Here is a 25,017-nt window from a genome sequence, read left to right on the forward strand (position 1 = left end):
AGGGGAGCCACAGTACTAAAGGTAGAGAAACTGGCACAATTTTATTTTCTATATGCAAAAGCAACCCAAAGGGAATAGCCTTGAATTTCAGACCCAATACCTTATTTTTCAAATCATTCAGATTGCACATTTTCTAAGAATCAATATGTGCACTCTGCATTTAACCATATTTAACAATGAAATCTCAACTGTGCTTAAATGACTTAATTCCACAAAGTCCTGTTTCCCTGCAACTTCTCTGTTCTTAGACTTCTAACACAACAATCCTTTAATCCCCAAATCCAAAAACCTCCCAAACCTACATTTCCCTCCCTAAATTTGGTACCAAAGATAATTACGAGGCAACATCTGACCTGAACTCGTATTAAATGAATATATTTAACTGAAAAGTGCTGATGTAGGAACTAGGCGTGTTAAGAAACATAGAATGTATGGCCTTATCACTATTCTAAAATATAAAATATTCTAAATTCAAAACAAGGCCAGCATGGGTTAATGTACATGAAGATACTGCCTGCTGGGAGGGCCTAGACACAATGACAGGTAGTGAAGAGCAACAACCACATGGAGGGCCCAGACCTTGGTTTGTTTTTGTTTTTTTAATTTAAATTCAATTTGCCAACATATAGTATAACATCCAGTCCTCATCCCGCCAAGTGCGCTCACCCAGTTACCCCGTCCCCCCGCCCACCTCCCCTTCCACTACCTCTTGTTTGTTTCCCAGAGTTAGGAGTCTCTCATGGTTTGCCTCCCTCTCTAATTTTTCCCACTCAATTCCCCTCCTTTCCCTTATAATCCCTTTCACTATTTCTTATGTTCCACATATGAGCGAAACTATATGATGATTGTCCTTCTCCGATGGACTTATTTCACTCATCATACCTTGGTTTCTAATAAATTTTTCTAATAAAAAGAACAGTACTCCTTAGGGAAATGGCTGGATCCTGTTCTGGGGTAATGAGAACACAAGATGGTGCCAGAAGGTAGGGAATGCCCCCTCAGAAAAAACCAGGGCACATTGAAAGGGGCACAAGAGTCCAACCGAAAGAGCTCCCAGTGGCCAAAGCTGGAACAGTCTAAGCAGTAAAATAAATACTGAAATACTGATTATAGTCCAATATTTCTCATAATAGCCTAAAGTAGTTGTGACAATGAAATGCAACCTGGGATCCAGACAGGATCCTGGAACAGGAGAGGGACCCCAGGGGGTGGCAAATTCAGATAAAGCCTGCAGCCCACTCCCTAGGACTCAGGTAAACACACCAGGACTATGGGACATGGTCCTATGAGGGGAGGCTGGGAGAAGGGTTCTACAGCTGGAAAACACAAGTGAATGACAATATTCACAGAGTATGGCCAACTAGGGAATCATATTTTCTGCAAGCCCGAAATTCTAGCAAAATAGAACAGGCGGGGAAACAGAGCTGGCCCCAAGATTTTGTAAAAGGGATCATTCCTCTATTTCCTGGCTGATTACAAGACTTCATGAGGGCTTTTCAAGGAAGACACATGAGGAGCAAAGGTGTAAGCCTTCACAAATACAAGAAGATTCTTGTACCATGTACATATTTGAAGGCTAGATATGTGGCAGGCTCCAGATTTCTATTTCCCCTTAACAGTCTATAAAATGTTTAAATCAATGACTGTATAAAAAATACTCCGACCACCACTGGAGGATGCAAAGAAAACAGTTCATCATTTTGAAAACTGATGAAAAAAGAGATTCAGACATTTATCCTGACATTACATTAGGACTGTACTTCAAGGTAAAGAATGGATGAGAAGGTACTCTTTACAGAAATATTCCAGCTAGTAACAAGAAAGGAATGAGAAATACCTTTTGCAAACCCTCATGAATTATTAAATCCAGTCACTGGTCATCAGTGGCTGCCAACCTGTGCCGCAGGACAAACCGACCACCAGATGTCAGGGACCTCTGGAAGAGCACCCCACCACTTGCAAAGGAGTTGTGTCAACTCCCAACAGCTGACCCACCAGATCAAAGTTCAATCAGGTGTGTAACTACTGACATATAGGGAACAGAGAAGACACAGGAACCTGTCAAACTACCGCAATCAGCCTAATCTAGACTCACCAACTTGAAAGACCAACCATCCAGTTTCTTCTACAAATACACAGGAGAGAAATGAAGGGAGAAACCTACAGATGTTAAAGAAACTTAAGAAACATATCCACCAATAGTAATATGAGACTTACTTGGCTTCTGATTTAAGCAAATAGTTATAATAAAAACCATTTACAGCATCCAAGAAAACTGAAAAGGTGAACACTTGCTAGATAGATGTTAATGAAATACTCTTATTTTTAAAGTGATAATAGCATGCAACTATGTTTTTTGTGTCCTTCTGATTAAATGCTGAAATATTTATAAAAACAATTAAAAATAAATAAAACCATCTCTGCAGATGTCATCCCAAAAGCAAAGCACTGAAATCAGTGTAACATGTACCAGATACCTGAATGCCCAGTGTTCTTTTTCCTTCAAACGGAGATCTATCAAGTTAAAGGCAACTGACTCCTTTTGCTTAGTCCATGCTGAATTCTTTCACTCTACAGACCTCTTCCCCGCACCGCCCCCCGCCACACACCTTCTTTATTATCTGTACAAGTGCCATCTGGACACTTCAGCCTTCTCAAGTCACAGCGAATACAGACATGAACAACATCCATTATAGGGCTGTATCTGCTTTTATGAAAACTGATTAACACAAATCAGGGAGTTAAAGAAGCCATGACATTAAGAACAGAATATAAACCTGTATTGCTAATACTACATACCTTTTGATATTGTTTTTAAAGATTTATTTCAGAGAGAGTATGTGCACATGCATGTGGGAGGAGGGGCAGAGGGAGAGAATCTCCAGCAGACTCCCCTCTGAGCACAGAGCCCAACACAAGGCTTGATCCCACAACCCATGAGATCAGGACCCGAGCACAAACCAAGAGCTGGATGCTTAACTGAGTCACCCAGGCGCCCCTACCCTTTAGTATTCTAAAAAACAAATTCTAGATAAAGAGACATAGAAAATCTGCAGATAATGTTATTACAAGAAATCAGTTACCTTTACAAAAGGATTTACCAGTTTAAGAACTGCATCCCACTATTCCACTTTCTGGATGGACGGACAGATGGATGGATAGATGCATGAGGTCACAGAAACTAGCAGGTCTGGTTTGGTCCAGAGTGTTTTTTAAAAATTCAAAAATATCACTGACATTTTAAAAAATGACAAGATTTCAACGTATGTCTGAACTGGGTATCCATCACACTACGTGCCACCCAAGGGCTGGCTCCATGGAACCCTTCGCTCCTGGGACAGCAGCAGCCCTGTCCCCAGGCTCTCCCCAGGGCTAACCAAGGTCAGGGGCCAATGACCAGTTAGCATCGGGTTCGCACCTCTGCTCTTCTGACACCTGGCCTGTTCTTTACCTCAGCACCCTGCTAGGCAGCAGACACTGGCATCTGCGACCACTAACTGCACAGCTTCTTTGAGATAAATTAAACATGTCCATACTGAGGCTGGAACTTCTGCTGGTAATTTTTTCTTAAAGTTCACATAAAACTAAAGAGTTGATAAAGGACATTGTGAACATAAAGGTAACACAATGAACCAGAAACACCTATTCTGTGTGTTTCTCCTGTCTTTAATGAAGGCCTTGGGTGATCCAGACCCCTCAGTCCCCCAGCACACACAGCCTCACCTGCATTGCTCCCAGTTCCTCTCTGCTTTTTTTTCTTGGCTAGTTGAATGGCTCGGGAATCAGTTCTTGCTGAGCCCCCACTTTCCTGAGACCAAAGAAAAGGGTGTCAGTCACTCATGCCACATGGTAAAGGAGGGGTAGCAAGGGAACTACGGAAATGCACTAAGTCTGCCTCCAGAACAGAGTAGAGTCCAATAATCTCTGAGGATCTCCAGCAGGTTCACGGAGAATCAAATGCTACATCCAATTATAGTAACAACTGAACAGAATGAGAGTTGGAACAATATACATAATTTTATTATCCAGAGAAGCAAAGTTTATTCCTCCAAAATCTAAACATATTAAAATACTTTACACAGAAACTGTTATAAAAGGAGTTACACACTTCTCTGCTGTCTGAAACAACCAGCCTTCCCTTGGTGGTTCAGGGCTAATTAACTGTAGCACTTCTCAACATTTTCCAGAACATGCCACACAACACTTGTACGGGAGGTACTACTTCAAATCCCACTATAGAGGCCGCTCTGGTGGCAGGTGCTGGACTCAAAAAATTTTATATACACCAAAACAATAACTACATTACTGAATTCAGGACAGTTACTGAGGGAGCCAAACAGTATTCAAATGGAACTTCACGTCTGTAAATTTGTGAATGTTTGGTAAGAAAAGCAGTTTAACCCTCATCACTACAAAAAGAAAAAGAATAGCCCTCAACAGCTTGTGGCATACCTGTAACCCATTCACCACACACCATCTGTGCTCAGAGAATCGAGGCAGCCCAACGTCACACAGCTAGCGAGAAAATGAACAAGGGGTCAGGATCAAGGTCATGGTGGCTCCTCCTGCCTCCACCCACAGTTACGGCTCTGGAGATGCAGTGGCACCAAGAACCACGGTCTCCCGAGGTACCAAGGCCCTCCACACAGGCCCTTCCTCCCCACTGACCTCGGAGCCTCGGTCATCTCCCATCCTGGCCCAGTCTCCTGGGTGGCTTAGCAACTGCTCTGGCCACCTAAGCAAAGGCTGGTGAGGACAGCTCTGCCACAAACAAGGGAGAGCCGTCAGAAAAGGTGCTTCTCTCAGACTGAAAGGCTCATGGTAGATGGGTTACCACATCCCTCACAATTGATTCTAATTCAAAGAATTTAACTTTTTTAAAAAAACTGTGGTAAGATTTAACATTTTAAACAATATAAATATCACCATCAAATTTAACCTATGCCACAAAGAAAAAACTTATTTGATCATTCCCATCTGAGACTGAGAAAATAGACTCTCCCCAAAAAATCTTTAATTAAATTACTTTAAATTAAATTATATTAAATGTATTAATTGACATAAATATAAAGTATTTAACTGTAGAGCCTCAAAATTGGAGTACTCTTATAGCCCTCCAGAAAAAAAAGCTCACAACCACTCCCTTTTTTTATTCTAATTTTTTTAAAGAACTTTTTGCATGGTTTTAAAGTTTCTATTAAACCTGATGTCATGAATCCTCTTCCTCTGGCCATTAGTAAGTCTAAGGACCTGTTATTCCGGAAAAAGCACAAAGGCAGAACATTTCAACATAATGAAATACCCCCCTTTCTTTTTCCAAGGGAAAAAAAAAAAAAAAAAAAAAACCATCATCACAGAATCATAGAAGGACCTTAGAAATCATCTAGCCCAAACCCCTCATTTTAGAAATAAATGAGAATTTTAGGCTCAGACAGGGTAAGTGATTTCCTCAAGGTCGTAAAACCTAGTCAGTTCCAGACTCAAGATCAGAATTCCAGACTTGGATTTCCAGACTTGTAGTCCAGGGCTCCGTCTTTTCGCAAACCATTAAGAAATGTCTGCACATGAACGATTAATCCAGAACATCCTCAAAACTGAGTGTGAGAGAAGCGAGTTATGCGGTGGTGACTGAATAGAGCACTTCATACCAAATAGATGTTGCCGGTCCCCGCACTGAGCCCCGTGTCTTTCTGAGGACTGTGCTTTTCTGCAGGGCTGCAGAACACCGACCGGGGTGTCCCTCGGCTCCGTTCTTGCTGCCTGACAGTGTCGGGGCCAGGAGGCGAGTCCAATTCCACTTTGATTGGAGTCAGCAGTTCCGGGCTGTTGGTCTTTCCAGGCGGAGGGCTTGGAGAGGTCAGTGCGCTGGTGCTGTCTGCTAAATGACCACCTGAGGTCAAAGCCTGTGGGTCCGGACTCAGGTTCTTCACAGGCAGAGCCACCAGGCAGCCTAATGCCCCTGCACTTACAGTCTGCACGTCATCCATACTGAAGCTGCTCTGCTGAAGAACCGTAGCTGCCGTCCCCAGAACGAGAGGGCTATCCAGGCTTGGAGGAATATCACTGTGCGCCACCAACACCAGAGGGTCCATGGGCCCCAAGGAACTACTGTTAGCAGGAAGGTTCCCTCCAAGCGAGGTGCTCACAGACGTAACATCAATAGTCAAGATGCCAGAGTTCAGCGCCTCGTCGGAGGCCCCGGCCGCAACACCACCATCACCTGGTGCATCGGAGAAGAGCGCTGCCAGGTCTATGTTGTTGAGCTCACTTTGGCCTGGGCTGCCAAGATCGCTGCTGTGCTTGAGAGAGCTCGGAACTCCAAGCTGAGGGAAGAGATCTGAAAGAGAAATGAACACTAGGTGTTTTATGTCCTTCAGCAGACCTGGAAGTTTCATTTGTGCTTGAGATGTTATGCTAGCAAGCAACCCATCAAGGTAACATCTACCCCTCCCATACCTGCTGCATCCAAAATGGCCACATGCTGAAGAAAAGCACTGCCTTATAACCTATCTGGCATTTTATATACATTGTCTCAAATCCCTGAGCTGACAGGGATTTCTCCAGACAGGAAATGACCTAAGAGTCTAAATAACATTTCCTAAAGTCACATCAACTGTAACAGGAAGAGCAAGACTTGAATCCATGTCTTTCTGGCTCCAAAGCCTATGCTCTTTCTGCTACATGACAAGAACAGCCCTCGGAAGCCTGTAAAACCTGCCACAGAACACAAATCTTCAGAAGCCAGACATAAGCTAAACTCTGACTCTGGGATATTTTTGGAATCAGCTTGATCAGCTCACATCTCATCAAAAATCTGTGCTTCACTCCACAACTATCATTCCAAAACAAATTTGAGTCATCTGGGGGTGACCAGTGGCGAAAAAAAACTGTCCTGCTGTTGCGCTCTGGGATCAAGGCCCTACCTCAAGGTCCCAACCCTAGGGATTACAGAGAACTAAGACATCAGCCCCCCAGGCACTCTGGAGCTATGTCCTCTCCATGGAACTTCTTCTGAGGGGCTCCCCTTCACCCCCTACCACTGTATTTCCAACCTCTAACACTCCTTCCTCCCCCTAGGCCACAATCATCCTGAGGATAGGGAGTCTATCTGATCCATACTGTCCCTTTAGCACCAGGCACTGGCAACTGGTCTCTAAGCAGTATTTAATGATTACAGCAAAAAAATAATTCTAGTAAATACCTCTTTAGTCTTATTTGTTCATTCAGCTTCAGTTGTTGATCAATTCACTCTACAAGTATTTGTTATTCAATTAAGTAACTTAAACAGTCAGACTACCCTTAGAGAAATAATGAGCATTGGCATACTTTCGCAAAATTTAATTGAGGGGCGCCAGGCTGGCTCAGTCGGTGGAGCCTGTGACTCTTGATTTCGGTCAGGGTTGTGAGTTCAAGCCCACGTTGGGTGTAGAAACTACTTAAAAATAAAATCTAAAAACTTCCAGTGAATATTCAAATCAGGGATTTATACACCAGTACACCCAATCAATCATCCCATATCCTAGGACTCTTGAAGCACCAAGCAAAGAGGAAAATGGGAGGACAAAGTATTTGGGTAAAGGAACCAAACAGGGCCCTGAAGTTAACCCTTCCCAAGAAATTTCTACCTGAAGCTTCTAGAACATGCCAGTGCCTGGCCAGAGGGAAAAGGTTCTCTCAGTGCTCCAGCTGTATTCCTCCTACACCAACTGTTAGCTGATCCCAAACTCCTACTTGCCAGCTGTGGACACCAGCTCAGAGTGCCTATTAGAGTTCTAATGCAAACCTATGAAAGAAATACAGACCCTCCCAAAATAAATTAATAACCAAATCCCAAATATACCTTCTTAACTTGTCATACTACTTCAAAGTTTAAGAATAGTACTGATAAATGTATATTGCTTCTTTACTAAGTATCTCAGTACCAATAAAGCTTTAAAACAATGGCAGACATTCTTTAGAGAATTAAAAATGGAAAACTCTTTTTCAAAACTTTCCAAAAATTCCCATCTTCAGAATTTCATAAGGACGAAAAAATAATCATCTCAGTGTAAAGAGACACTAATTTGTTCAAAAATTTCCTATTTAGCACTGAAATCCAGATATTTACTAGACATCTGCTATCACAAGGCCCCAATATTTAGAAATTAGTAAACGTTAATTCTTACAGATCATCTAGACCAAGGTTACAATGGTCCAGACTCGCTCCAGCACTTCTCAGTCTATGTGACCCCAGACAAGTCCCTCTCCTTTCCAGCTCATCAGGGACAGAGCAGTGAAGATGCCCCTGCCCTGGGACTGCCATGAAGGGGGACTGCAGCAGCCCATCCAGCGCTTGGCAAAGCCCCTGGCAGCATCCACAACAGCGGGTGTTCCCAAGCACACGCTTCTCACCAGGCTGGCCCCGGGACACCAGCTCGTTATCTCCCCTGACCATGGCAAGGAAGAACGACACACAAGTCAGTCGATGGCACATTATGAATTCACAGCCTGGGCAACACAGGCACTACAGAGCCCCTAAGAGGTTCTCATGTGGACACAGAGCCTAAGGAAGCTCATGTGGGATAAGTCATGCTGTCGCTGACTGCACAAGTCCAGGAGCAGAGAGACCGGGTATCCCATAGTGCCAGCTCAGAGCCAGCAGCGACAACCCGACCGCTGAGGGCCTCTCAACGCCAACCTTAGGCTCTTGAGGATTCTGTGAGTGAGGTGACAGCCTCTGACAGGAGTCCTCCCAACACCTAGAGTTTAGAAGGGCAGCTTCTTTAAATCCCAAGCAGAATGGCAATTACTATTAAAGCCAAAGGAATGAAGTGACCACATCTAAACAGGATGGGAAGAAGCCAGAGGAAGGACATTTCCTTTGGAGAACTAGGCAAATTCTCTTCTGTTTTATAGACGAGGGGACTGAGGCTTGAGGGCCTGTGCCCTGGCTTGGATCACACGGCTAGGAAGTGGCTATGCCCTAAGGCTGGTGCTGCCTGTCACACAGGTGGCAGGGAGGCAGCAGGCTCAAGTAACTGTAAGGCCAGCCAGCACCTTCCCTGCCAGGAACAGCAACCCTACTGCGCCCCAGGGGGCAAGATAGTTGGAGCTCCGGGGCAGAGGCAGCGCACAGCTGCCCAGACCCCTCAGAGTCCTGCTCAAGGGGTTGTGTGTGCAGTCTCAAGAGGCAGACTGTCAGTCCCACTCAGCATGTGGCCAGATGACTAGGCCTTCAGGGGCGCCCAGAATCCCCTGACTACTGCTGTGGTTCCCTCTCTGCCCTCTCCTCCCCAGGCGCTCAAGCTCGGCCCCCTGCTCACAAGGTGCACCACCACTCTGTCTGGCCTTCCAGAATTTTTCCTCACCATGGTGGAGAGGAGACGGAAGTGTTCAGAGAGCATAGTAGGACAGGGAGAAAGGAGTGAAGAGAAACAGGAGGGGAAGGCTCAGAATTCAGGCTCAAAACTCACAGAGGGAGACAGTTTTAGAAGACATGCTAGGAAAAACAAACCAAGTAAAACACTGAAAATAAAAATACATATACATAAATATTTCCCCCATAAATAAATAGATAGATAGATAGATAGATAGATACACACCCACAAGTAGAAGACTGAATGCTCCTCAAGGGAAGCACTTCAGAAACAAGGGAGGGATTAAGGGTCAGCGGCAAGTGGCAGGAGAGACCCCAAAAGATGCCAATGCCACTAGGCTTCACAGCCATGGTCCATGGACTAGTTCAGATTTCACTGTGCTCAATTACTTTAACCTCCAACCACGCAACTTCTGGAAGGGGCGAAGGATGGAAGGACAAGCTTTGGCTCCACTGACATATGTCAAACATACACATCTTTGCAGAGCCCAAAGGGGGAAGTAAACCGAGCAGACCTGGGCGCTGGCTATGCTGTCGGACAACGTGTGCCTTCATGCTGTGCTTGGAGGTGAAGAGTCTGTTACAGCTGGAGACTGGGCAACGGCTTTTTGGAGCACCCACGTCCTGCAGGTGTTTCTTAGAGTGAATGTAGAGGCTGCTACGGGCAGAGAACCTGGCACAGCACCCTGGAACAAAAAGAACGATGAGTGGTAAAAGTGAAGATTCCTAAGGAACTGGTGTTGACATTTCCTCCCAACACAGTCCTAAGACAATGGTATGTCCAAGCTCTGGCCACTGGCCAGGGAAAGACACACAATACCCCTTGGGGCAGCATCACGAACATAAGGGCCAAGGCAGGCTGCCCCAAGCTGGGCCTCCCTGGCATGCAGATTATGCCAGCTGGGAACAATCAAGGCCCAAAAGACTCAGAAATACATTTTGACATCTCTCTGCCTACTGCCTAAAAGCATTTAGATGGAGAACTTGCTCCAGCTACCACCACAGAGAACTACATTATGACACCAACTAGGTGGACAGGGAGGACCCAACAAGGCCCATTTGATAAAGGCTTCTCTGCGTCCCACTGTTTCTGTGGGCCCAGCAAGCACTTGTTCACCAAAAATTTACTAGTTTTCATTTTCCTGTGAAATGCTTACCTTCCCTTTTAAAGTCCCAGATCCCTACCCACCCTTCTCTTTAGCTCAGGATGACATATATACTTCATTTTGCCTGTCTTTGGAATCTCATGTCTGTGTGGGTTTTCCATACACATGAAATTAAATTTTATTTTCTGTTAATCGGCTCATATTGGTTTAATTTACTCCACCTAGAACAACTTTGAATAGCAGAAGAAAATTCTTCCTCCCTGACACAAGGAATTAAATTTGAAAGCAAACTGTATTTAAAAGGAAATAGGAGTCCCCCATCAGTTGTGTAGAAGACACATAACCTTGACAAGCCAACTCTAGACCTGTTTCTTCACCCATGACGTAGGCTGCTGGGGAAAGTCAGTCAAATTACATGTCAAACAACCACTTAAACGTTCAACTGCTAAAAATTTGTATCAATCATCTGTATTTAACTACTACTGTAAAAACTGGAACCCTATTTAGAGCTGGAAACCATCTCACAACAGATCACCAAAGCCACTTCCTCTTATTTTACCACTGAAAAACTGATGCCCAAAGGGATGAAGCAAATGACCCTAAATCAGGAGCACAAGTGGAGCCTGGAGGGGGAACTGCCTTGCTGACTACTCAACAGCTTAGCCAGAGTCAGGAAGACCACAGACCGGCGCCTGTGTCAGAAGGAAAACAAGACAAATTAAAAACAACACCTTCCCCTTACCCTTACCTCCCACTGCTGGAGCTCTGTACGAGTACACACAGAGTTGGGAAGCACAGTTCTTGGTAGCTACAAGCCTGTGGCCTGGAATGGACATATAAACACCCAGCTGTCCTAACAAAAGGCAAAATAAAACCAGTGCTCGTGCCATAAAGTGTTCTAGCATCAGAAGAAACAGCATACCTCTTGAGAGAAAAAAAGGTTTGAAGAAGTAGGCAGCATTTGAGGTGACTGGATCTTGACAAATGTAAGGGGACACACAGCAGAGCAGGAGGGTGTGTGGGCCAAGGGAGCTGCTATCTGAGGTGTGGAGGCCACAAAGTAGGGTGGGTAGAGCTTGGATTCTGGAGCCCAACTCTAGCTCGGTCCCTACTGGCCATGTGGCCTTATTTACTCTTCCTGGATCTTTTTGTTTTCTGTAAAGCAGGAATGGCACTTGCCTCACAAGGGCTATAAAGACTACATGTAAACAATGCCAACCTACGGAGTGCTCGCACAGTGTCCAAGAAAATGGAACAAGCATCACAGCACTTGTAGCACCTTCCTGGGATGGCGAGGTGGAGCTGCTGGAGTCTAGGGCCTGGAAGAGGCTTATTTTAGGAAAAGAAGCTATGAAGATAGAATACAGCCAGATGACTAAAGATTTTGGCTGCCTCTGAAAGGAGTTTTGAACTTACTTCATTTTCAAAGGCAACCTCCAGCTTGTTTCCAGGTCAGGCTCATGAGAGAACATTTGGAAAACACACGAGAGAGCAGACGCCTCCAGTCTCACCCTGAGGTAGAGTCGGCAATGTGTACTTTGCTCCACACAGTCCCCAGGAATACTCTGTACAGTGTCCCTCGCCCCCCTTGTCCAGCTGGGACTCCTCAACACGGGCTTAAGGAGGCACATCACAGAGCAAGGGCACCAAAAACACTCGCTACCAATCTACTTTGCCAAGGACAGGGATCAACCACAACAAGGAGGTGTGCCTGTCGTTTCCATTTTTAAAAATATTTGCTAACTCAATAGGAAACAAAATATACTTCATTTTCACTTGTATATCCTTTGGTGGCCAGGAATGTGACCATTTCTCCCTGTGTGTTAATGGCTGTCTTTTCCTAACTGCAACATTATCTACCAAGATTTTTATCTATTCTTAATAAATCAAAGCTATTAATACCCAGTACCCCACACTTACACCAAGTTATCCCCACCCCAAGGAGGGGCAGAAATGGCCCATCAATGACAAATGCCATGGGAATCTCCTCAACTCACACCTCCCAACCTTGACTCTATACGCAGCACCACACATACTAGAGAGGCCGCTGCCACCGCCCCCACGCACGCTTGCGCCATCCTCAGTCAACCATCCTGCCTTCCCTCATCATACACACTCCCTGCTGTGTAACCCTACCCTCTGTCTCCTATGTTACTATGAAAAATGGGTGGTGGTGGTTTTTTGACTTTTTATTGTTCTTAAACTTCTATTATGAAACATTTCAAACATTTCAAAAACAGAAAGAATAGTCTAGTCATCCAGGTTCAAGAACTCTCAGCCGATCCAAGAAAGGGTTCTAGGATCCTTTCCCAGGACTCCTGTCCTCACCTTGAGGAGAGCACTCTTCAATCAAGCACCACTGGTCACCCCCTCTGCACCTGCCTCCACCTGCTCAAAGCTCTCCAGGACACAGCTACTGAAAGGCAGAAGCCACCCCTTCTTCTGTAGCCAGCTAGCACCCTTCCTCTTTCCCTCCGTCACAGACTACCTCCTGCTTTACCCTACTCCACCGCTCAGGGCACTGGAGCAGGGTTCTGTGTAAGCTTCTCCACTGAACCTTGAACCTCAACCCTCACCCTGCAAGACCCCACGGACTCTGCCAAAGGAGCCCAGGGTCCTCACCAAGCTGTCGCACCTCAGCACTCAGGACTGACTCCTCCCCTTTCCCAAACATCCTCCTCTCTTGGCTTCAATGCTGCTAATGCTACCACTCTTCCCATTTGTTCTTAGGCCCCTCCCATGGTTCCCTTCTTCTTTTCCACCTGAATTTATGGCGGTCCCCAGAGTTTTTGTCCTAGGCCTTTTTTATTGAATAGCAGTGGTAACAATGACAATAGGTGACATTTGCTGTTTTCTATATGCCTTGATTAAACCTGTGACCTAGCAGGGCCCTCTCACGACACCCTGTGTGGTTTTGTGATCACTTCAAAGATGAAGAAAAGAGGCAGAGAGCGCTAGAGCTGCTTGTCAGAGGTCACAGAACACCCTAAGTAGCAGGCCTGGTATTGGAGTCCGGGAAGCCTCAGACCCTCAATCACCACACCACACTGCCTCTCTTCAGCCTACAGCGATCCTTGAGCACTGCATCCACTTCTGTGGCTTAAATCATCACTACGTGCTGCCTGCCGCACTCCCAGCCCACCTCCTCACCAAGTTCAGCAAGCAGTGTATCCCTGCCTCCTGAGTATGTGAAGCTGAAAAGCCTGTGGGCACCTAAAATGCATGCAGCACATTGTGCTCCTCCAACCATGGGCCCTGTGTGTCCACCTCCAGTGAGATGCTGGCCCCAACTACTGCCTCACCCTCAAGTCCTCCTCCCAAATCCATTACCAGGTACTACTGGTACACTGCCTAACTCCCGTCTCTCCCGCCTGTGCCTGCTCTACCTTCCCACTGCCAAGCTCCATGGCGGGCACCGGCCATCTCCTCAGGAAACCAGATGGAGCCTGAGCTCAAACATGGTCCCATCACACCCCTGCCCCGAGCACCCAGCCTGCTGCTCTCACCACTCTGGGAGACACCCTACACTGGTCTCTCCTGCCTCCTCTATCCCTAGCTAGCTCTGCCTCCTTTTGCAGCTGACTGGGAGACCATTCCCATGCCCCCACACTAGGAACCTTTGTGGCCCCACAGCACCCTATAACTACTGGCCTACCTGGTGTGCCTCAACTGGAGCTCCGATACAAGGGAAACTGTGTCATTATTAAACTACCTGTATTATCTTCATGATATTCTAGGAACTGGTCTTAGCTTCAAATTGGTCTTTTCCAGATAAGGAAAATAGAAGCTAGCCTGGTATCATCAACTTAGGGCAGGAGGAGCCAGGAATCAGATTCACAACCATACACTGACCTGCTCTGCCCCTCTAGCACATCTGCAGCACTTACACTAGGGCCAGCACAGACAAGCCAAGCCACAGAGCTGACTTCTGGCCAATGAATCGTGCCTTCCATGTTTCAGAGAAAAAAAAAAAGAAATCCTAATGCTTTTCTTAAAAGCTAGACTAACATGACTGCCGTCCAATCACATAGCTAACACTTACTGAATCTGTGATAGGTGCCAGATGCCAAAACAGCCATTTTTCACATGTTATTTCACCTAATCCTCACAACCACCAAGTTAAACAGGTAATAAACTAGAGCCACAGATCTAGTGAGAGCACCTCAGAACCAAGAGTCAAACCAGACTGGATTCTAAAGTCTGTTCTTTTCAACACACGGTTCCCAAGAGAGAGCAATTAAATAAAAACTGGTCACTTAAATCGAATGCTGCAACTTATACTCACCTTGTCTAAAACTTACCTTTAAACAACTTAAACTTACAAAAACAAGGACATGTACTAGTTTATAGCTCAAACTAATATATTAAAATGTACCTTCCACGGGACACTCAAATGGCTTTGTACCCAGGTGGGTGATGCTATGGCCTTTCAGGTGCTCTGCTCTGGTGAAAGACTTCCCACAGCCTTCAACGGGGCAGGTAAACCTCCGGTCATCATCATGTTTCCTGCCAGAAAAGAAAAACAGGGAATGGTGATTACAACACAACGTGGAAACACCAGACCTCAGAGGTGATTCTTTGTTTAAAATTCTGCAAATTAAAAATTCTTAGCATTTAAAGAAAATGATCCATACATTTCAGAAAATCTTAATTCTATATAGCCCATGTGGGAAGCTTTGCAATTTAGCTAATCCTGTAATCAGAAATTTGACTTTAATGACAAGGCTGATGGGAAAGTCAAACACAACAATTAGTGCTGCTCCATCTAGGAGCAGCTGGGTCCCAAATGTATTGCTGAGCTACTTCTAATGTTTAGAAATTCTGATAACAAACGTGGTTTCCAAGCTACAGAGGGCAAAGAGAAGGATGCACAGAAAACAACTGCAATGTTAAAAGGACCCCCTCAAGTCCATGCATAAACACTGTCCTTTCCTAAGTAATCTTGTTGTGCTTAAACCCCTCAAATCCGCCACAGCTGTGCAAGCACAGACAACCCAATCTCTGTCCCAAAGCAAACCAGGGAGAATAAGAACATCGAAGGTAGAGTTTTTGTGAAGGTTAAAGGAAACACATCTGTAAAGTGCTGAACATCACCTGCAAGCAGGGAAAGCCCCCCAAGAGCATCGTTACCAGCACAGAAAGTTTGTAATGACATCAGAAAAGTTTCTTCCACAATGTTAACTTGTTTTAAACATCGAATGAGATATAAAGCACACAAACTACATTTAAAAAGCAGCATATGTAGAAAAACTGACATTTAGGTGATCAGATTCTGAGCGGTTCTCTTTTCATAGCTTTCTGAACTTTCTAAACTATCTACAATGGGCTCCATTTCTTATAACTTAAAAGAAAAAAAAAAAGACAGACATTTAATCCATAGGCTTCTACTACTAACAACTTATTTGTTGTTACTACTGGTACTTAAACCAAAACATAAAGATTACCTTTTGTGCCGCAGGAGTTTAGACATGCTGGTGAAGGTCCAGCCACAACTGTCAGAATCACAAATAAAAGGTCTTTCACCTTAGAAAAGAAAAAGTTACACCACATAAGCATAAATGCAAGCTACCACAAAGACAAATCTTAGGTGCAAATAATGTATTCTCTAGCTCATTACCTGTATGACTTCTCAGGTGAATTTTCAGGCGACAGGCTTTGTCATATTGTTTGCTGCACCCAGGAAAAGAACAAGAAAAGAGTTCTTGTTCCCTGAAGTGGGCTCGGTTATGGGAAAACAGAGCACTCACTGTGATGAATGTCTTCTCACAGCCTAAACGAAGAAAACACAAACCCTGCTCACTGGTGTGACAAAAATCACATAACACAGCTAAACCAGTTACCGCTCCAGGACACAATTCACACTGAAGCAGATGAGAGAAAACGAGTCAGAAGCACTTCCAGAAAGTTACAATCACTGTTACAACCACTGACATCTGGCTTTGTAATAGTGACTAAGGGTAGCCAATAAGCACACGCAGGCCACCTGTTGTGATGTGACTTGGATATGAAGCAAGCGATCAAAGTAAAGTCCTCCAATCACAGCCACGTGCTCCCATTTCCATAGCATGGATCTTTCTCACATTTTGTGAACTCAAATGTCAACGCTGTCTGTGTGAGGCCAAAGAAAAGCCAAGGAGAGAAATTAGATACTAAGGAACAAGGAAACTATCTGGGAGGGTTAAACCATTGTTCTGAGACTCGTCTGCCTCCACAGGTGAGCCTGTGTCCTCTACAATTACAAATGTGCTCCCTGACATCCTGTGTACACGACAGCAGCTCCTGCTGTCACCTGGCTTCTCCTTTTGCCTATTTCACCAGGATTCCCTGACATCAAAGGAGGCTACCAGGGTCTTCTTCATTCATAATGACCTTTTCTTTCACTCCCTTCTGCAACCCCAGCTGAGCCACCAGAAAGGAGCCTACCTCAGCAATCCCCAGACTTCCCCCATCAATTGGCTCTCCTTTGACAAAAAGGTTCAGTGCTTAAATAGAGTAGAAAATACCAAGTTGCAAGATGCTGACCAGGTAGCTTTGTGGCAGCTCTTTCCAGAGCCTTTAACATGCTACCACTGTGCCAAGCAGATATATGCTGCACATCACTGCCTCAAAGCACTAGTCCCAGGAACCCTACTTTCCCTGCCAACATTTCACTGGGAAATGCTTAACTTCCTAAATGCCCTAAAATCCTCCTCTTCCTCAGCATAAATCTGCCCTCCCTCCCTACTCTATTTGGGCTTTGGTGTACTCACATTCTCCCAAGAAGTAAATTTCTCTGCCTTAGCAAGAACCGCCCTCCCTGCAATCAACAGTCAAGTACTTTGATCCTGCCCCTGCAATCCTTCCTACATGGAACCCCCCCCTCCCCACCATTCCCACTGCCTCAGTGAACTCTGGTCTAGAACACTGAATGGGGCTTCACTGGTCCCTCCCCTGAACCCACCCATGTTGAACACCATTGATCATCCAATCCAAAACTCTCAGGGGGACTTCTCACCCTAAAGCAAGCTAGATCCCTAATCTTCCTAGCATTATACTAGGAATGATGCTCTTTGTGCATTTTATTAGGGAGCACAGTATAAGCCATTGACATTCAGCGTATAAATGAGAAAGGCTCCGAAACAGTGCTCCAAATCTATATTCTCCATGAAGAGGCATGAACAAGACCAACCAAAAGTATGTGAGAAAAAAAATATTAGGACCCATTGATACGTGTTTTTCATTTCTTTTCAAAATCCTTATATTTAAATGTATTTTATAACGTACGCATTACTGTAAGAGCACTGTACATATTTAATACATCAATACACACGCAGGGTGCATGCTAGACACATAGGTGAGGTTTTGTTTTAATGAAGCGGATGTGGAAGGTCCCTCCCACACCCTTCCAACTTTAATCCCCACCTCACACCACTATGGTGGCCCACATTCCCTGCCTTGGCTTTGCAGTGTCACCCACCAGCACTGCCTTCCACCCCAGGGGCCACAAGACAACTCCTTCCCAGGCAGGAATCTTCTCTTCCTCCTGGGGAGGCACACTCTCCCTCTTAGACCAGCTGAACCTCTCTATCTTGGTGGAGTTCATGCTTTCCGAGCCTGCAGATGTAGACAAGGACAGAGAGGAAAGCACCCTCCACTGGATTTTATCCACATTGTGGGGCCTCACACTGCTCATTTATAAAACGAGGATAATTTTTTTTAATTTTTTATTTATTTATGATAGTCACAGAGAGAGAGAGAGAGGTAGAGACACAGGCAGAGGGAGAAGCAGGCTCCATGCACCGGGAGCCCGATGTGGGGACTTGATCCCGGGTCTCCAGGATCGCGCCCTGGGCCAAAGGCAGGCGCCAAACCGTTGCACCACCCAGGGATCCCAAAACCAGGATAATTTTTAAAACTTCCCAAGACCGTGAAGTCCAAAGGAAATAAAAGCATAAAGTGCCAGAAAACTGCACTGCACCACACACCTTGACTATTCCCTTAGGGCCTTAGGGTGTTGCATCTGGCCAGAGTCATCTGTGTTCCTCCCACACTGGAGCGTGTGCCACGTTACTACCTGCTAACTGAACTCCACTGGTGAAAGATCCCAGAACACAGACACCTGACTCATAAGGCAAATCTCTAGGAAGATGCTTTATCGCCCTCATTAACCTGAAGCACCTTAGGAGGGGCCTGCTGCCTCCACTGAGGGGAAGGCAGGCTGTAATTACTGGCGCTCCCTCGCTCCTGAATCCCCATGGTAATGCGGGGTGGAAGCGTCAAACCGAAATCACCTGGAGAGAACTGGGACACAAACACCACAGGGCTCCGCTCCCGCCCCTCACTCTGGGCCCACGGAAGGTAAATCCTGCCCCACCGAGCAGCCGGAGGCGGGCGGACGCCGCACCCGCACCCGCCCTGCGCGGCCGCGTCTGCAGCTGGGGCCCTGGGAGCCCCCCGAAGCCCGCGGCGCGCAGTTACCGGGAAAGTCACACTTGTAGGGCCTCTCAGGTTCGAAGTGGCTGCGCTGATGGGAGCTGAGTTTGGCGTGCGTGGGAAAGCGCTCGGAGCACACCTCGCACTTGAACAAGTTCTCCTGCTCGTGCCCTTTCATGTGCGCCTTGAGGTTGTACACGGTGGTGAACTTCTTGCCGCAGCCGCCCACCGGGCAGCCGAAGGGCCGCAGCTTGTCGTGCGACTGCAGGTGCCGCTTGAGCTTGTAGGAGGTAGTGAAGGCCCAGCCGCAGCCGTCCAGGGGGCACTTGAAGGGCCGCCGGCCCTGGCTGCTGCCGTGCGTCAGCAGGTGCACCTTGAGCTGGTGCTTCTTGGCGAAGGAGAGCGCGCACTGCGGCTCGGGGCAGCGGTATCCCGGGGCGCCGAGGCCGGGTCCCTGGGGGCCGCGGCGGCCCTCGGCCGGGCTCGCGGCCTCCTCTCCCGGCGGCGCCGACGGGCCCCGGGGCGGCGGGCCGGGCTGCGGCGGCGCGGCGGCCAGCGTGAACACGCCGTGATCCAAGCGCACCAGCAGGTCCTGGCTGTTGATGGTGACGGTGCCCGCGAGGCCCGCGCCGGACCCGGGGGCGGCGGCCGCGCCGCCGGGGCCCTGCTGAGGGCAGCCGGGGGGACTCGCGCCAGCGCCGGGCCCGACCGCCCGCCCCCCGGGGGCCTCGGCCGCCGCCCCGCGCGCCACCTCCAGCAGCACCACGAAGGAGTCGCCGCCGTCCTCGAGGGCCGGGGGGCTCGGCCCCGGGCCCGCCGCCGCCGCCGCCCCCGCCTCCCCGCGCAGCGGCCCCGGCCCGCCATCTTCCGGGCCCCGCAGCAGGAGCAGGCGGCGGCGCGCGGGGCCCGCGCCGGGCGGGGGCCCCGGGCCGCGGCGGAGTCTACCGGGGCCGCCGCCGCCGCCATGTTGGGCCCCGCGCGCGGCCGGCGCGGCGAGCAGCTTCGGGAGGTCCATCTTGGGCCCAGCCGCGGCGCCCGGCCGCCGCCTCGGAGGAAGCGCGGTCCGCCCCGCCCCGCCCCGCCCCGCCCCGCCCCACCGCGCGCGACGCCGCGACGGGGCGACGCCAAAGCCGGGTGCGGAGCACGGCGGGAGTCGGGGCCCGAGCTGCGCGTGCGCGTAAGGCGCGGGGCGCCGCGCGAGGCCTGCCGGGCTGGGAAGGGTCTGCGCCGCGCAGGCGCGTCCGCGGCTCCTGCCGGGCGGGGGCGGGGACGCGGGCGCTTCTGCCAACCCGGGTCCCGCGGGCTGCGCTCTGGCTCCCTCCGCGGGGCGGGGCGGGGCGGGGCGGGGCGGGCCGCGACGCTCGCTCGCCCGCCGCCACCAGCGTGTCTGCCACCTGGTAATGGGTTAGTCCTAGCAGCCGACTGCCTTCACTCTCACGGGTGCGGGGAAACTGAGGCGCAGGCAGCTGGAGTCTCGTGCCCGAGGTCACACAGCCAGGAGCCGGGGAGTCCGCCTCGGCCACCAGGCCCGGCGCCGCTGGCCGCGGCTCACAGAGCTCACAGAGCCCCGCCCCCGCCCGCGCTCCTGCCCCGCATCCCCCGCTGCAGCCCGCACCACCCCAGCCTCATTCACCGTTGCCTGAACCCCCCGCCCCCCCAGCCCGGGCTCCGTCCGCAGCCCCTCAGAGCCAAGCCCGTCTCGCGGCTCTCCTGGGGGGACACCGCCGCGGTCCCCCGCCCGCGTCACCCTTCGGCCCAACCTAGCCTCTTTGGTGATGCTCCATAAGCGTAGGTCCGTTGTGCCCCCCTGTGTGCGCGCCACGGCCCTCCCCGCCCGGCTGGCCGCCCCCACGTCCCCCCGCCTCGCCCTGCCCTCAAGGCCGCCCCATCGTTTTCCATCTCCTCCGACAAGCCAAGCTTCTCTGATTCCTCCGGATCAGGGACGGCCTCCGCCAGCGCCCTCTTCCCCACCTCCCCTCTGATGGGTTACCTCTTCTAGCTCTGGGACTATCGTTTTCTTTGCCCCTTTCCTGGAGAATTCATTGTCCGTGTCCCCCTCCAGAGTGTAGACTCGTTTAGGACAGGAACTGTGCCCATCTCATTCACAGCTGTACACCCAGAAGCTAGCAGCAAAGACTCTCAGTAAATACTTATTGATGAATGCTTTACTATTACAAGTGCTTTAAATACAAGATAGATGTATGAATCTATGTCCCAAAATATACACCACTCAATAATAATTCGTCCATTCAATATCGGATGGTCCTAGGACAAGTGGATATCCGCAGGTGAAAGAATGAGTTTGGACCCCTACCTTCCACCAGACACAAAAAGTAACTCAAAATGGATCAAGGACCTAAATGTAAGAGAGAAAACTAGAAACTATTAGAAGAAAACAGTATGTGTGACCTAGGATTACGGGATGATAGCCTAGATATGAAACTAAAAGCACACGCAATGAAGGAAATAAAGTGGGCTTTGTCAATACTGAAAACTCCTTTAATTCAAAGAACAGCAGAAAGAAAATGAAAAGCAACCCACAGAATAGGAGAAAACCGCAAATCATATATCTGATAAGCAACTACTGCATAGAGTATATTTTTAAAAACCCATGATTCAACAGCAAAAAGACCACCCAATTTAAAAACAAAGGATTTGAATAGACATCTCTCAAATGTCTATTCAAATAGACATGTACAAAGGGCCAATAAGTACATGAGAAGATGCTCAACAGCATTACTCATTAGGGAAATGCATATCAAAACCACAAGGAGATGACATTCCTTATCCTGTAAGAACAATTTTTTTTTTTAATGAAAGAGGAGTGTGAAAATGAAAAGTTGGAACTCTCATACATTTCTGCTGGAAGTTTAAAACATGAAGCCAGTGTGCAAGGAAGCTTGGCAGTTCCTCAAAAAGTTAAATATAGAATTTTCATGTGACCCAGCAATTCCACTCCTAGGCATATACCCAAGAGGAATGAAAAGACATTCACACAACAACTTGTTTGTGAATGGTCATAGTGGCATTATTCGTAATGCTGCATAATAGAAAGTGGAAACAACCAAGTGTCCATCAACAGACAAATGGGTAGACGGAATGCACACAATGGAATATTATTCAGCCATAAATAGGAATGAAGTACTGATACAGGCTACAACAGGAGTGAACCTTTAAAACATGCAAAGGGGAAAAAGCCAGACACAAAACACTATGTACTATAGGCTTCCATTGGTATGCCCAGAAAACGTAAATCCATAGAGCCAGAAAGTAGATTAGTAGTTTCCAGGGGACAGAAAGGGAGGGGAAACTGGAAATCATGGCAATGCACTATAGTGTTTCTTTTTGGCATGATGGAAATGCCCTGGAATCAGACAATGGTGATGGGTATGTAAGACAGTTGAATATACTAAAAACCACTGACTTGTACACTTTAAAATAGTTCTGATTATGTTCTGATTGACTCTGCTAAAAATGTATTGTTGGGAAAAATCATTGTCAAACATTGTTTAGAAGGATCCCATTTGTATAAGGAGAGAAAACTATACCTATGTTCACATGCTTGCATATCCATAGAAAGTTTCTACAAATATACACAAGGCACTGCTAGTACTTGTGACTACTTCTAAAGTGAGGTGGGGAAAAGCACCTTCACTTAATACTTCTTTTCTGTTGGCACTATTTGCTTTTTTTTTTTAAGATTTTTGTTTATTCACAAGAGACACACAGAGAGAGGCAGAGGAAGAAAAGCAGGCTGCATGCAGGGAGCCCAATGTGGGACTCGATGCTGGAACTCCAGGACCACACCCTGAGCTGAAGGCAGACGCTCAACCACTGAGCCACCCAGGCATCCCCTATTTGCTTTTGTTTTATTTTTTTAATTTTTATTTATTTATTCATGATAGTCACAGAGAGAGAGAGAGGCAGAGACACAGGCAGAGGGAGAAGCAGGCTCCATGCACCGGGAGCCCAATGTGGGACTCGATCCCGGGTCTCCAGGATCGCGCCCTGGGCCAAAGGCAGGCGCTAAACCGCTGTGCCACCCAGGGATCCCTGCTTTTGTTTTAGATCATGAGTGGGATTTGTTTTTGTTTTTGTTGCTTTATTTTAATTCCAGTGTAATTAACATACAGTATTATATTAGTTTCCAGTGCACAATATAGTGAGTGATTCAACAATTCTAAACATTACTCAGTGCTCATCAAAATAAGTGTACTCTTAATTGCTTTCACCTATTTCACCCATCCCTTCCCTCTCATAACCACTAATTTGTTCTCTGTATTTAAGAGTCCAGTCTCTTGTTCATCTCTTTTTTCTGTTTCTTAAATTCCACATGAGTGAAATCATATGGTATTTATCTTTCTCTGGCTTACTTAGTATAATACCCTCTAATTCCACCCATGTCATTGCAAATGGCAAGATGTCATTTTTTTTTTATGGCCAAGTAATATTTCGTTTTGTGTGTGTGTGTGTGTGTGTGTGTGTGTGTGGTATCTTCTTTATCCATTCGACTGTCGATGAATATTTGGGCTGCTTCCTTAACTTGATTATTGTAAATAATGCTGCTATAAACATAGGAATGCATATATCCCCTTAGATTAGTGTTTTTGTATTATTTGGGTAAATACTCAGTAGTCCGATTACTGGATCATAGGGTAGTTCTATTTTTAACTTTTTGAGGAACCTCCATACTGTTTTCCACAGTGGCTATACTGGTTTGGATTCCCACCAACAGGGTGAGAGGGTTCCCCTTTCTCCACATCCTCGCCAACACTTGCTGTTTCTTGTGTTGCTGATTTTAGCCATTCTGACAGTTGTGAGGTGATATTTTATTGTAGTTTTGATTTGCATTTCCATGACAAAGATTGGTGGTGAGCATCTTTTCATGTGTCTGTTAACCATCTGTATGTCTTCTTTGGAGAAATGTCTGTTCACATCTTCTGCCCATTTTTAAATTGGATTATTTGGGGTTTTTTGGGCGTTGAGCTATATAAGTTCTTTATATACTGTGGATATGAACCCTTTATTAGATATGTCATTTGCAAATACTTTCTCCCATTCCATAGATTGCCATTTAGTTTTGTTGATTGATTCCTTGGCTGTGCAGAAGCTTTTTATTTTGATGTAGTCCCAATAGTTTAATTTTGCTTTTGTTCCCCTTGTCTCAGGAGACATATCTAGAAAAATGTTGCTATGGTCGGTGTCAGAGAAATTACTGTCTATATTCTCTTCTAGGATTTTTATGGTTTCAGGTCTAATATTTAAGTCTTTCATCCATTTTGAATTTATTTTTGTGTATGGTGAAGAAAGTGGTCCAGCTTCATTCTTTTGCTTGTAGTTGTTCAGTTTTCCCAACACCATTTGTTGAAGAGACTGTCCTTTTCCCATTGGATATTCTTGCCTCCTTTGTCAAAGTTAATTGACCATATAATCATGGGTGTCTTTCCGGGTTCTCTAGTCTGTTCCATTGAGCTACGTATCTATTTTAGTGCTAGTATCATACTGTTTGATGACTACAGCTTTGTAGTGTATCTTGAAATTTGGGATTGTGATACCTCCAGTTTTGTTCTTTTTCAATTTTGCTTTGGCTATTTGGGATTTTTTTTTTTTGTGGTTCTATACAAATTTTAGGATCATTTGTTCTAGTTCTGTGAAAAATGCTCTTCAAAATTTTGATAGCGATTGCATTAAATCTGTAGATTGCTCTGGGTAATATAGATATTTAAAAAATATTTATCCTCCCAATCCATGAGCATGGAATTCTTTCCATTTCTTTGTACCATCTTCAGTTTGTTTCATCAATATTTATAGTTTTCAGAATACAGGTCTTTCTCTTCCTTGGTTAAACTTATTTCTAGGTATTTCATTATTTTTGGTGCAATTGTAAATGGGATTGTTGTCTTAATTTCTCTTTCTGCTACTTAGTCATTAGTGTATAGAAATGCAATGGATTTCTGTATACTGACTTTGTATCCTGCAACTTTACTGAATCCATTTATCAGTTCTAATAGCTTTTCTAGAAATCCTTCAGGTTTTCTACATATAGTATCCTTTCATCTATAAATAGTGACAGTTTTACTTCTTCCTTACTAATTTGGATACCTTTTATTTCTCAATGCTGTGGCTAGAACTTCCAGGACTATG

At 46.6% G+C, this 25,017-nt stretch overlaps 1 protein-coding gene across 4 annotated transcripts in view; it reads right to left on the minus strand.

The window, feature by feature from the left end:
- Nucleotides 1–19,919, minus strand: part of ZXDC (ZXD family zinc finger C) — a 44,592-nt gene extending 24,673 nt beyond the window's left edge. For 2 of the 4 annotated variants that reach the window (XM_049098552.1, XM_049098554.1), the window contains exons 1-8: nucleotides 18,919–19,917; nucleotides 16,079–16,231; nucleotides 15,906–15,984; nucleotides 14,837–14,967; nucleotides 9,871–10,041; nucleotides 5,649–6,337; nucleotides 4,453–4,515; nucleotides 3,724–3,808 (exon numbers count right to left, since the gene is read on the minus strand). In XM_049098552.1, coding sequence (XP_048954509.1) covers nucleotides 3,724–3,808; nucleotides 4,453–4,515; nucleotides 5,649–6,337; nucleotides 9,871–10,041; nucleotides 14,837–14,967; nucleotides 15,906–15,984; nucleotides 16,079–16,231; nucleotides 18,919–19,888 — 2,341 coding nt within the window. In that variant the 5' untranslated portion in view covers nucleotides 19,889–19,917. Of the gene's footprint in view, nucleotides 1–3,723; nucleotides 3,809–4,452; nucleotides 4,516–5,648; nucleotides 6,338–9,870; nucleotides 10,042–14,836; nucleotides 14,968–15,905; nucleotides 15,985–16,078; nucleotides 16,232–18,918 lie in introns of all 4 variants that reach the window. The other 2 variants (XM_049098553.1, XM_025447788.3) reach the window with 2 other exon arrangements.
- Nucleotides 19,920–25,017: the final 5,098 nt, after the last annotated feature.

Source organism: Canis lupus, chromosome 20, assembly GCF_003254725.2.
Source record: "Canis lupus dingo isolate Sandy chromosome 20, ASM325472v2, whole genome shotgun sequence".
Taxonomy (NCBI): domain Eukaryota; kingdom Metazoa; phylum Chordata; class Mammalia; order Carnivora; family Canidae; genus Canis; species Canis lupus.